Source organism: Chiloscyllium punctatum, chromosome 42, assembly GCF_047496795.1.
Source record: "Chiloscyllium punctatum isolate Juve2018m chromosome 42, sChiPun1.3, whole genome shotgun sequence".
NCBI lineage: Eukaryota > Metazoa > Chordata > Chondrichthyes > Orectolobiformes > Hemiscylliidae > Chiloscyllium > Chiloscyllium punctatum.
This window is the reverse complement of record NC_092780.1, coordinates 66,137,731-66,152,067: the sequence shown is the minus strand read 5'-3', so window position 1 is coordinate 66,152,067 and position 14,337 is coordinate 66,137,731. Positions and strand designations below refer to the sequence as shown.

Genomic DNA, 14,337 nt, shown 5'->3' with positions numbered 1-14,337 from the left:
TCTAAGAAATCTAGCCAACCAACTGTGTGCAGTCCTCGTTAGCTCCAATTACCTGCCCCTGAAGATTCCAACTACCCAGTTACATCTTGTCCCCAATTAACCAACAGCACTGCCTGTCTTACCATTCAAACCACTGAAAGTTTCAACCTAAATAATTTTCATGTGGAAAAATAACAGTATGCAAACCATACTTCACAACCTGAGAAAACGTTTAAAGTATCGGACAATGATTGAGATTCCAATCGGACGCCTACTGTTGCAGGGAATTTCAGTAGCACTTAAACTCAATGAAATCTAAATCAGTAGAGAGATAAATTTGACAAGAATGACCATTCATTATTGCAATAATCCAATGCTAACTAGAAGTCCACACACCAGACTGAGTTCAATTTAGACAGGTCATTGACCATTTAAAAAAATCTCGAGCTGTATTCTACCAGTTCACATGTGAAAATGTAGCTAGCAGCTGTGGGAGACAGACGAAGAATCTGCCTGAAGTGCTGCAACACTAGATCAACATTCTTCACCAAATGGAAAGTTCCTCTTAATAATGCAGCAAAAACACCAAACATATTAAATGTCATTTGGAACAACAAAATCATTTGGCACTGTGTCTACTTGCCTGCCTTTAGGTTTGTCTTTATCATTACTATACTTCCAGGACTGGAACATGTGAAATCGGAAAATTCCAACTTATAAATAGCCAGCATACCTCTCGTCACTGGTTGCCAGAGTTTGAATCTCCTGATCAGAATCCACCAATCCACCAAGACATTGCACAAGTTAAGAATATCAATGGAAATTAAGCAAATGTGCCAACCAAACATTTTCTGTGAAATTATTCTACCTCTCAAGATTCAAGAGGTGAGCAATTCTTCTCTTGCAATCAGTATTTCTCGAAGTCAGTTCAATAAAGCCACACACTCACCAGCCTTACGAGGCAAGTAAATATATCATGATATTCACTTACACAATTGACCCAAGGAAAAGTAAAAAGGTGTGTGTTTCATGGCCACGTGTTGAGGCAATTCAAATTATGCAGCCCAGTGAGTAACGAGATAGCAAAACATTGGGATTGGATTGAATTTAGCATCAGGTACCCCGAATCAATGCAGTGCCTTGTAGCAAGGTTGGATACGTAGACTCTGGGTGCTTTGTTGATTGCATCCAAAACATAGTACAGTGGGGTGCAAGTCAAAAGCCAAACAGAAAGCTTGGACAAAATTAAACTTAACACTTAACCATAGTGCTGACACTAACAAATAGATTGCAGCAGTTCAAGGAGATAGCTCACCAACACCTTCTCAAAGGCAAATAAGGATGGGCAGTAAAGGCAGGCCACACAAGTTATATTCATATCTCAAGAATAAATAATAAAAACTTGTGCATGCACCATATCTACAAACTACTGTTAATTTCTGATTTAAATAAAACTGGTAGTAGCTTGCTAATGAAATAAGCTTTTATGCACATGACTGCACTGCGATAAGTTGAATGTAGTATACAGATTTGTAATTCAGCATATGCTAACAGTCCTCAGTGAATCACCTCTCACCTCTGCATTAGAAATCATGTTCAGTCCAATTTGCTGAAACACAAATCCTTTTTTAACTGATGGGAAAATCAACTTGCATTTACAAAGCACCAACCATGCATTCAGGTGACCTCAAAATGCTTTACAGCCAATTCAGTACTTTAAAGTACTACACAGTGTGTGGTGGGTGCATGGAATGCACTGCCAGCAGAGGTAGTGGAGACAGAGACATTAGGGACATTTAAGTAACTCTTGGATAGGTACATGGAAGATAGTACAATGAAGGGTATATAGGTTAGCTGATCTCTAAGTAGGATAAAAGGTCGGCACAACATCGAGGGCCAAAGGGCCTGTGTTGTACTATACTGTTCTATGTTTTAAAGTCATTACTGTAATGTAGGAAAGGCAACAACCAAGTTACATACAGCAAGCTCCAAAAAGCAGCAATGTGACCTAGTTTTTTTTGTGGTGTTGACTGAGGAGGGAGTATTGCCATAATTCCAAGGATAGCTCCTCTGCAGCCCTTCAAAATAATGGCATAGGATTTTTTATATTCACCTAAAAAGCTAGAGATGGCCTTGTTTAATGACTCACCTGAAAAGATGCCAAATAGTGCAGCATTCCCTCAGTACTGCATTGTCAGTGTCACTGCAAGAGTCAGACTTTATTTCTGTGCTCCACTCTGGAGTGGGACAGGAACCCTGATTCAGAGGGATAAGAGCCACCAACAAGCTACAGGATTAAACAACATGCTGTTCATGCAGATTCTGGGTGCAGGAGCCATTTAGGTGGACAATTAGATTAGATTAGATTACTTACAGTGTGGAAACAGGCCCTTCGGCCCAACAAGTCCACACCGCCCCGCCGAAGCGTAACCCACCCATACCCCTACATCTACATTTACCCCTTACCTAACACTATGGGCAATTTAGCATGGCCAATTCACCTGGCCTGCACATCTTTGGATTGTGGGAGGAAACCGGAGCACCCGGAGGAAACCCACGCAGACACGGGGAGAACGTGCAAACTCCACACAGTCAGTCGCCTGAGGCGGGAATTGAACCCGGGTCTCAGGCGCTGTGAGGCAGCAGTGCTAACCACTGTGCCACCGTGCCGCCCACTAATTGTCAATACTATTCTGTGTGTTTATATTGAATGCACTAAATACAAGGAAAAGTTTTAAATTATGAACCATAAAACAGTTAAGTTGCTACTTGATTACAGCTTGAACACACTATCCTATAGGTGGCGCTTTAACTCTAGAAAATAGACAGCCACATCAACCAGGACAGATTAATACAACTAAATATTGAGTCTCACAAGTTCCTGGCACCATTCAACATGTTATTCAAGTGGCAACTGTTAAAGTATGAGCTGAGAAATTAGATATTGACATGTTTTCTAATCGTTCAGGGTATGGCAGTTATATCTATCCTTGATGAACATCCATGCCTTTGCACATTTGAGGAGGGATCTCTGGATAATGAGGACGAATGGTAGACCAACTGATTCTGGGCTACCTTTCACCCAGTAACACTACTGATGACTTACATGATTCAGATATGCCAGAAGATGGTTTATTCACTATTCCTAGTCTTTTAAATCTGACTGAACTAACTTTAAGTCTACATAATGTAAGACATATCAAAAAAAGGTAGAATATATGTTACAAATCACTGACTTAAATAAACAGCTTTTCCATCATGAAAGGTAAATACTATTAACCAAAGGTCAGAAAAACTTCAAAACATATTCTTCATATGAACTGCCTGCTCCATTATCTCTGGTCTCATAAAACATTCACACAACAGTGAAGGACTCAAGCCCGGAGCATGAAGTAATGCTCATGAGAGATCCAAAGTAGCGAGAAATCACAACCAATGCATGATCTATGCAACAGCTTTTAAACAGCTAGAATGGAGGACTTCAGATCCAAGGGAACTTGTCAGCCTTCAGAAACATTCGTTTTTCTATTACATTTTCTGTAGTGATAGTGATCGCTTTAACTTCCTTCCTCTCTTTTGCTCTTCGATTTTCAACAATTCCGTTCAGATTCAGACTTCTACAAATTCATCAGTGTTCTGGACCAGAGGGATATTAGCTTCAATTTACATTGGAAAAACTGAGACATTTCTCCATGGAGCAAAGGAGATTGAGGAAGGCTTTATGGCTATATTCAAGATTTTGACAGGTTTAGATACGACAGACAAAAAAAAATTCCATTATTTAATTCAAGGAACAGATTTGATGTTTTGGGCAGAAGGACAGAGGTGTAAGGAAGAACGGTGTGTTGGGAGTGATCATGAAGTAGAACTTAGTGCCTAAGTGGGTGGTGGATGTGGAGTTAATTAACGATTTCAAAAGGAAATTAGATAGGTTCTTATGGGAAATAAACTTGTAAAGAGAGAGCAGGGAAACGGGGCTAATTGGGTTGGTCTAAAGTCAGCATAGCGTCTCGCAGTCCCTAATGATTCTTGGAGCCTATGACTTGGATTCCCAGACTGTTGGTCGTGGAATGATAGGATTTCAAATATTTATTGTCCAAAAAGTAACGATCTCTAGATTCGTACTAGAATAGAATCCCTACAGGGTGGAAACAGGCCATTTTGACCCTCCAAAGAGTAGCTCACCCAGAACTGTATCTGACTTCTGAAATGGGCAGACAGTTAGGACATGTATCCTTACCAAACATCTGCTTTCCTTCCGTAACCTTCACCACTGATCACCTCTGGGCTCATCCAATATGGTGTCCCAGTGACTGAGCGGATCCCGGTCCCTGACATGCATATTGTCTGCAGACGTTTGCTTGCTCCAAAGTCACCCAGCTTCACATTCCCTGCAGAGTCTCGCAAAATGTTCGCTCCTGAAATAAGATTGAACAGATATGTAAGACAGAAGAATACCACAGACAGACAGTGAACTCCACAAAGATTCAAAATAAACAGAGCAACATTATGACCGACAGAGGCATGGCTATAGAATGGATTAACGTAGGCTGGCTTTTTCATCAATACCCTCTCTCACCTGTGTTATTCAGGGAGACGTGTTAAGCCAAGGGTAATCACCTCCTTCTGGAAGGGAAAAGGAAAGGTTGGATCATATGGGATTAGGGGTAGTTTATTAGCTTGGATAAGTGACTCGCTGATGAACAGAAGACAGGGTCGTGTTAAATAGCTTCTTATTTTTCTGGATGGCGAGATGTAACTAGTGGGGTGCCAAAGTGTTCAGCTCTTTGACCCCAGCTATTCACAATCTACTTTAACGACTTGGATAGGTGGGACGGTAAATTGTAATAAGGAAATAAGAACTTTACAAATGGATATATACAGATTAGGGTGGTGGGCCAAAATGTGGCAGCTGGAGTTTAATGCGGATAAGTGCGAGGTCATGCATTTCGGTTGAAAAAAATGGGAAGGTGACCTATTATCTTAATGAGGCGAGATCACAGGGTGCTTCAGTGCAGAGGGATCTGGCTGCCCTTATTCATGAGTCACAGAAAATTAGCATGCAGGTACAGCAGATAATGAAGATTGCAAATGGAATGTTGGATTTTATAGCTAAAGGAATAGAATATAAAGGTAAGGAAGTATTGTTGCAACTATATAAGGTACAGGTGAGACCGCACCTGGAGTATTGTACATAGTTTTAGTCCCTTTATTTGAGGAAAGATGTGGCATTGGAAGCAGTTCAGAGGAGGTTCACTAGATTGATCCCAGGGATGAGGGATTTGTCATATGAAGAGAGATTGAACAGATTAGGCCTACACTCTCTGGAAGTGAGAAGAATGAGGGGAGATAACATTGAAGTATTCAAGATGATAAACGGTGTGGATAAAATAGACGTACAGCAGGTACTTCTTCATGGGCCATTCTAGGATGAGAGGTTGTAGCCTTATGATAAGGGGTAGCAAATTTAAAACAGAGTTAATGAGAAACCACTTCCCCCAGAGGGTTGTGAATCTGTGGGACTCGCTCCCCCAAAGTGCAGTGGATCCTTGGACAGTGAGTAAATTTAAGGAGTTACAGACTTTTAATTGGTAATAGGTTGAGGGGATATGGGGAGAAGGCAGGAAAATGGGAGTGAGGAGCATATCAGCGATGATCGAATGGCAGAGCAGACTCAATGGGCTGAATGGCCTAATTCTGCTCTGATATCTTGTGAATTTATGAAGTCGAGGAAGTCACCATAGCTGATGCTACTGACCTGGGTCTGTCAGCTTAATGTGGACGTAGGGCATATCAAAACAATCCTGTATAATAATGACTACCTTGATCAAACGATCACTTGCTGTACTTTGTGAAAACTCTTTGAAAGGGCTGTCATTTGGACCTGAAAGGTGCCCAGTCTTTCTCAGATTACTGTGGAAGTGGAAGGTGTCTTAAAGATTGAGCCACACCTCATGCTGTTACTTTGCAGAAAACAAGTCGTATTCCACAATCTCAGGATGCTATTGACTGGCCAAAGGTCATTCTACTTATATTACTTAGAACACAGAACTTTACAGTGAGGAGTACAGGCCCTTCGGCCCTCAATGTTGCAGTGACCTGTGGAACCAACCTGAAGCCCATCGAACCTACACTATTCCATTTTCATCCATATGCTTATCCAATGACCATGTAAATGCCCTTAAAGTTGGCGAGTTTACTACTGTTGCAAGCTGGGCATTCCATGCCCCTACTACTGAGTAAATAAACTACCTCTGACATCTGTCCTATATCTATCTTCCCCTCAATTTAAAGCTATGGCCCTTCATGCTAGCCATCACCATCTGAGGAAAAAGGCTCTCGCTATCCACCCTATCTAACCCTCTGAGCATCTTGTAGGTCTCAATTAAGTCATCTCTCAACCACCTTCTCTCTAATGAAAACAGCCTCAAGTCCCTCAGCCCTTCCTCATAAGACCTTCCCTCCATACCAGGCAACAGCCTGGTAAATCTCCTCTGAACTCTTTCCAAAGCTTCCACATCCTTCCTGTAATGCGGTGACCTGAAACTATACTCCAAGTGTGGCTGCACCAGAGTTTTGTACAACTGCAACATGACCTCATGGCTCCAAAATTCAATCCCTCTACCAATTAAAAACTAACAGACTGTATGCCTTCCTAACAACTCTATCAACCTGGGTGGCCACTTTCACGGATCTATGTACATGGACACCAAGATCTCTCTGCTCATCGACACTCCCAAAAATCTCATCATTAGCCCAGTGCTCTGCATTCCTGTTACTCCTTTCAAAGTGAATCACCTCACACTTTTCTGCATTAAACTCCATTTGCCACCTCTCAGCCCAGCTCTGCAGCTTATGTATGTCTCTCTGTAACCTACAGCAATCTTTCGTCACTATCTACAACTCCACTGACCTTTGTGTTGTCTGCAAATTTACTAACCCATCCTTCTACACCCTCATCCAGGTCATTTATAAAAATGACAAACAGCAATGGCCCCAAAACAGATCCTTGCAGTACACCACTAGTAACTGAACTCCAGGATGAGCATTTCCCATCAACCACCACCCTCTGTCTTCTTACAGCTAGCCAATTTCTAATCCAAACTGCTAAATCACCCTCAATCCCATGCCTCCGTATTTTCTGCACTAGCCTACCGTGGGGAACCTTATCAAACACTTTACTGAAATCCAAATACACCACATCAACCGCTTTACTCTCATCCACCTGTTTGGTCACCTTCTCAAAGAACTCAATAAGGTTTGTGAGGCACAACTTACCCTTCACAAAACCATGTTGACTATCCCTTATCAAACTATTCCTTTCTAGATGATTATAAATCCTCTCTTCTCTAACATTTTCCAACAATTTACTCACAACTGATGAAAGGTTCACTGGTCTATAATTATCAGGGTTGTCTCTACTCTTCTTCTTGAACAAGGAGACATTCGCTATCCTCCAGTCTTCTGGCACTATTCCTGTAGACAACGACGACATAAAAATCAAAGCTAAAGGCTCTGCAATCTCTTCCCTAGCTTTCCAGAGAATTCTAGGATAAATCCCATCCAGGTCAGAGGACTTAGCTATTTTCACACTTTCCAGAATTGCTCACACTTCCTCGTGATCCTCAATCCCGTCTAGTCTACTAGCCTGTATCTCAGTATTCTCCTCAACAACACTGTCTTTTTCCAGTGTGAATACTGACAAAAAATATTCATTTAGCACTTTTCCTATCTTCTCTGATTCCAAGCAGAACTTCCCACTACTGTCCTTGATTGGCCCGAATCTTACTCTGGTCATTCTTTTATTTCTGACATACCTATAGACCTTATTGTGTCATGGGTTTCAGTACGGAGTCGCTCCAAGGTTCTGCGCATGGCATTAGGTGACATCACACCAATCGCAGGACTGACATGGATCCTCATAGGTCTATGCAGCTGGATAGAACATTAGAGGAAATGCTAGCTGTACATCTCAACAACATAGCTATTCAAAAATCTGCAGCACAACAACTGTGATCAACTAGCTCATGTCTACAAACTCAGTCCAACAGTGTCCAGCACTAAACATGATTCTGAGGGTGGACTGCATTTACTGAACAATCCAGACTGTACTATGAATTACATTGGGAACCAACTTAAGATAATGAGACCAGTGCATGGTGTATTGCATTTGTGCGTTAGCAGCCACATTTAACAGGGTCCCATGTGTGAATAGGTGTAGCCAAAAGGAATTTGTCCATACATTGTATCTTTGCATTGAGGGAAGAGTTAAAGAGACTGCCAATCTCTGAAGTCCTGCTTGAATACCCTGAGTTTGGGACCAGCTGCCTAGTCTGTGGTTAATCAGTTAGACAGGTAACTGCTGCACCTCCATGCCAATCATGGTTCAACCAATTAGCACCCTCTTCTCACACTGTATAGTGTCACCATTCAAAGTTTGGTTCTTTATCTCCTGTTCTTAACCACAAGCAAAGCTTTAATATTGCCTCTCTTCTTAGCCGTACCGTACTGCCAAGCCTAATCTAAATAGGGAAAAATGGAGTCAGAGGGGATGTGGGAAACAAATCTTCAAATATGGAACATGGGTGGCAAAAATGGCTACCAAGGGTAGGGAGAAGACTGAATTGCAGAAAGTCAGGTTAGGTAGGTAACTCTAGTTACACCTGAAGCTGGATCTCAGGAACTCAAACTGTGGTGAGAGAATAGAGAGCAGGAATGCAGGGCAGTGCTTCTCAGCTGAATCAAAGAGAAAAGGATTGAAGGAAAGGAATGGAGAAAACCAAAGGCCGCTGATGTGGAGGAATACTGAATGGTTGACAATGCCAATAGATTCAAAGAGGGTCAAGGTGGGCTAATTCACCATAGTCATCGTCACAGGGAATGTTACTATGGTCAGTGCTGTGTAAGGAGAAGAAACCTTTTAGTGAGACTTAAATAGAGAGCTGCAGCAGAGAGAAACAAAGATCTTGAGGCAACATACAAAAGGTCTTGGAAATGGCTGGGATTTATGGAAAAGCTTTCGGTGATAGAGATGTTGCTGAAAGAAAGCAAATCACTTACAACATTAGTTAACTGGAGGCTAAGAAGGGTGATTAGCAAGTTAGCAGGAGATGACTGTTAAAGTCAGAGAGCTTAAAGAGGGCACGTAAGAAAGGGGAGAGAAATAAGAGAGACAGAGATAAAAATGAGACAAGGGAGAGCTTGAGCAATTAGGAGCAGGTTTGGTATGGCTAGGGGAGAGGGGTACTTTGGCATGGCCAGGGGAAGGGGAGCTTTGGCATGGCAAGGAAAGAGGGGATGCTTTGGCATGGTGAGGGAGGGGGGAGCTTTGGCCTGGTTGGAAGGGTTGGCGAAGGGAATTTTGGCAAAAGGTGAGGGCAGCAAGAGTGCTGTTGGATGACTTCAAATAAAGAGGTGCATGGGCTTCTCAATTGTTGGGGGTTGGGAAGAGATATTTTGAGGAGGGGTGTGGATTTAAGATGATGTTTGGCAACAGAGAAAAGATTCTGCATCCTAGGACAATTAGGTGTTTTTTTTGGAAGAGAAGATCTTGTAGTGTTCTAGCCAAATGACTAAGGCGTGCATCAGATACTCAAGTCAGTCCCTTGAGGGAGTGATGATGAGGCCAAACTAACAAGAACAACCAGCTTGGGATGCAGTGGCAATTTTCAGGGGCAAAGATGAAAGTGAGGCCATGGTTGAACCAAATTAACAGCCAATAAATTGAAAGCCAAAGATTATGATACAAATGCATGCTCCTTTAAGGGAAGATAGGACAGCTTTGGATGGTAGTTGGGGTTGTAGATGAAACAGGTACAGGAAATGGTGGGAGATGGCCACACTGGAGCACTGCATTGTGCGTGGAAAAAACATAATGGAGCTGTGGCTGTGAACACAGTAGGACAGTTTATATAGTGGATAAATTAAGGTAGTAGAGCAAGGTGTTGAATTGTGATGGGGGAGTGTAAGAAATATTTTAAAGAAGAGGTAAAAAATGTACAATAAAATGAGACATTCGATAGAGGGGAAAGGTAGAGGAGTAGGGTTAAAGGTCACAGTGCGAAGAGTGACATTCACAAAACAAAACCAGGTAGATAATATTCAGTAAGGAATAAGATGGCACTCTTGAGCCAAAGCCTAGACATCAATGTAATTTATCCACAAATCAGGTGCTGATAGTAAGGACTTTGACCACAAGTGTACAGTCTACTTGATGGAAATACAGTGGCATGGCATTTAGATTGAATGACCAGAATCGATGGGGACAGTGGTTGGTGGGGGAGTTGAATAAAGTAAGAAGTTGGGTTGTTGCTCCCCTTCCCCACCCCCCCGCCCCCCCTCCCGAGAGGAAGAACCTTGCTAAGCCCTTTGTACATTGAACAGTACAAGGTTAGGGTTAGGCTTAATCAAAGAGGTTTCAATCCTGAATTACAAAGGATTTTACAAGATGGGGTTTGGAGTCAATGTAGACAAGGGGGTGAATTAAAACTTGCCCTGCCCAAGTAACAGGAAAGAGGCAAGAACTCAAAGTGAACAGACAATATGGAAGTACTAGATGGGAGCCTGGAACTGCAGTCAAAATATTGATAGGAAACAAAAACAAAAATTACTGGAGAAACTCAGCAGTGTTCTGAAGGGCCACTGGATCCAAAATGTTGACTCTGTTTTAACTCCACAGATGCTGTCAGACCTGCTGAGTTTCTCTAGCAATTTCTGTTTTGTTTCAGATTTCCAGCATCCACATTTTTTTGAGTTTTGTTATGTTGATAGGAATGATAGTGTGTGTTTGGGTTATGTAGTGGTGGCGGACAACAGGAAACATAGGCTTTGTTTGCAGCCAGAGAATAGAGAGATATGAAACAGTTCAAATTTCAAGTCTATGTGACCAACTGGATTAGACTTGTAGACAACTTGGAGTCAGTTTGGAACATTTATTAGCTGATATCCAGATTCAGAGTGTTAATCTGGAGAAGGGGGATACCCAGAAACTATTTAAAAGCCAGAGGATGAATCCTATCCAAGGATAACCCTTAGAGGGCCCAGTTGTGTTAAACTCTGGCTCCTGATGAAATATCACTGACTTCAGTTTAATTAATTGGGAAATTTTGAAGATTTTATTTCAATATAAATATAATCTTTAGATAATAAGCAGTTCACTTATAAAACACGGAAAGGAAATAAGTGGTGCCCCCAACGTGGACCTTCACTTTGTTGTGTTAACTGTAATTAACAATCAATACAGTGGCAGGGTGTTAGCAGTGACACGGCATTGCATGGCCTTAAATTTAACAGTCAACAACACTGCTTACACAACCCCGACTTCCTCCACACTAATAAGTCAAGAGGTCAGGAATTCTCTGAGCACATATCTTACAAACTGTCAATATTGAGAGTTAGGAGTTTTGTTACATTAGTCAAACCTTCCAAATCAGGAAATGGACAATTTCTCAGGAATTAACCTTGCTGTTGCACTTTGCCTGCTTCCCAAAGCCTTTCGGCAAAGGGTCTGGGGCCAGTGCTGACATAATCTACAGCCAATTCACTGTACTCATCATAAATAGTTTCAAACTCACTCTAACATTTTCTCTCCTAGATCCACTGCCAAATTTACAACTCAAAAGATCAGTCTGATCCTGAATCTCACACCATCAATTCTTTTTGATTTCAGACTAAATCCTTTCCCTGCCTCCTTTCACTCTACCCTCCAAAGCTTCCTGCAGAACACAGAAGGAAAGCAAGGTAGAATGAACAGTTTTCCAGCAGTCCAACGATACTTTCACACTTGGCAATACTAGTGTTACTTTTAAATAAAAGGATATTTGTAAGATTGGTTCTCTTCTCAGGAAACTTGCTCGGTGCATGTTTCCCCTCTCCCTTAGAGGGTGAAGAGGAGTTCATGGGCCTCACCACTTTAACAACCTTCACGCTCCACATATCCTCAATGCCCTTCTCTACTTCAGACGATTGGCACATTCTCAGTGATTAGCATCCTCCTCTGACTGGGTCAGTCTGCCTTCTCTGGCACTTTCCCCACCAAGTCAGATGCTCTGCACATGCTCATCTCTCCACAACCTTCTGTAGACAAGATGGACTAAGACTCAGTAAGTGGTTATATATGATGTCTTGTGATTCACAAGGGGCATCTGGTTGATGTGACTGTTGTATACTGGTTCGGGCTAATGTATACTTCTAGCTCAGCAAATTAAGCAATTCAGCATTACAGAAAATAAATCTACTTAAAAGCACTGCAGAAGCCTCTTAGTGCAATGTCGTATCAAAACATCTCGACCATCACCGCATTCAGATCACCAAACTTTCCAGATCATATTCATACGCTTCTTTCCAGTCTTGGTCATATTATGGCTGTGCAACCTTCACTGTCCCTATCTCAACCAGAACAGGACATTGAACAAGACTATCAAGTGAAGTTGGCTGGACTGTTGTTGCTTAAACCATTCATTTCTCTCCTGTGAGTGAGTTTTGAGAAGATTTGTAGCTCAGGTTGAGGTAGCATACCTAGAAGCATGGCATTCCAACCAGAACTCAATCAACAAACACCATCTACCACCCCATGAGAAAAGGAACAGGAAGTCACTTCATCATAGGAAATAACATCACCAACCCAAAGAAACCCAAACATAAATAGAAAGCAGGAATTTTCAGCATTGCTTCGCATGAGGTCCACTGAAGATGTTACCTAGTAAGGTAACGAAATGTCTGGAAATGAACCTTTCAGCTCAGTGAGCAAACCTACATCCATCTCCTGGAAGTGTTTACAGTATAAGTCAAGGTTCCTCTGATCTTTCCAAAGCTTGTGATTCCGTTTCCAAGGTCCCATTTTTCAAAACAGCATGTGGAGGAGAATACTGGGCTAGGGCAAGAATGTGCTGAGGAGGACAATTTCCAACATAACGAGTATTATCCTCCTCTAACATCTATGAAGGGGACATTCCCTAAGTGGTAGCCATTACACAGAGACCAAGAACACAAATCCTCAAAATAACTCTCCAGAATGCAAAAGCACTGAAATTATACAAAGTACACCTATCACATTCAATCTGAAGTCAACAAATATAGCAGCGTCAAGGGACCTATTAACCCATATGATTCAGGAGCTGTTCTCACCAACAGAATCAAAACAGCACCATCATATATTTTAATTATAATCTGCAGTTGTTCAGATTCCAAGAAATTCTTTTCTAGAAATCAAGCTCGCCAAATAACCTGCGTCACAGTACAACACAAAGCTGAGCATTGAGACACATCCAAATGATTAAATATTTCCTGACTGGCTCCCAGTCAGGTTGTGAGGAACAGGAGACAGAGAATTACAGCACTTAATATAAAACCTAAATCACCATTCATTGTTGGAAGCTATTCAGTTCCCTTCAAATAAACCCGTCCTTCACAATTGCATTTTGTCAAACCCAAAGTGCAACAATGGGATTTTGCAGATTTTTCATCATGGTGTCTCACCTTTAGCATCTTTCACAGTGTCAAGGGAATAGCTTCACTAAACTGAATGGACCACTTACTGTAACAGAAAGGTATTATGCTTCTGACTCAACAAAATCCAAATAATTCTGCCATCTAGCATTAATAATTGAAGTCAGAGGAATGATTTTATTAAATATTGCTGCAGAATCATACTTGTGTCAATAACTTAGCCTCAGTATGTGGCAGGCAGAGTTCAGTTACTCAATTATCAGAGGTAAGATCCATCTGCAATTCAATTGTTGCCTCAATAATATCAGATAAGTCAATCTAACTTGATGCTTACTGACTTTACTTACATCAGACTACAGAGATTGGCCTGATTGCAGATATACTTATGGAAGATCCAAACAAGTTGAAGAGAAATGTTTAAACTGATAGGAAAAAAACAGGTAGCTGTGATGGTGGGCCACCGCATGGAGTTTGCATGAAGTTCTCAGCATCATGTAGATAATAGAGAGATGGAAGAAAAGGGCCACTGATCATTCACAGAAGAACTACAGCAGAAACATCTGAGTGTTAAACACGGGGGATAATTGGGAATGTAACAAGTGTGCCTTTGACTGTTATTATCATGTTTGTGGCATCATCGGGATCACACCCATTAACATAGACCAACAACCTCCAGAAAAAAAAAACAATTAGGAAAACAAATGCTGAACAAGAACTGAAATCAAACTGTAATATGTTAAATGTAATAACAAATAAGGAATACAGAAATATTGCTCTACTCTAATAGGGTAGCATGTGCAGAACTCGAACACCATGGAGTATGCTGAAACCTTGACTTTAGTTTAAAAAAACAGAAATACGAAGCTGGAATAAGTAACCAGGAAGCAGTCAGACTGGTGTGAAAAAGCCAAC

At 41.5% G+C, this 14,337-nt stretch overlaps 1 protein-coding gene across 1 annotated transcript in view; it reads right to left on the bottom strand.

Moving 5' to 3' along the window:
- map3k3 (mitogen-activated protein kinase kinase kinase 3) overlaps positions 1-14,337 on the bottom strand; it is a 150,644-nt gene that overhangs the window by 6,038 nt on the left and 130,269 nt on the right. The window contains exon 16 of the mRNA XM_072561046.1: positions 4,220-4,397. Coding sequence (XP_072417147.1) covers positions 4,220-4,397 — 178 coding nt within the window. The remainder of the gene's footprint in view (positions 1-4,219; positions 4,398-14,337) is intronic.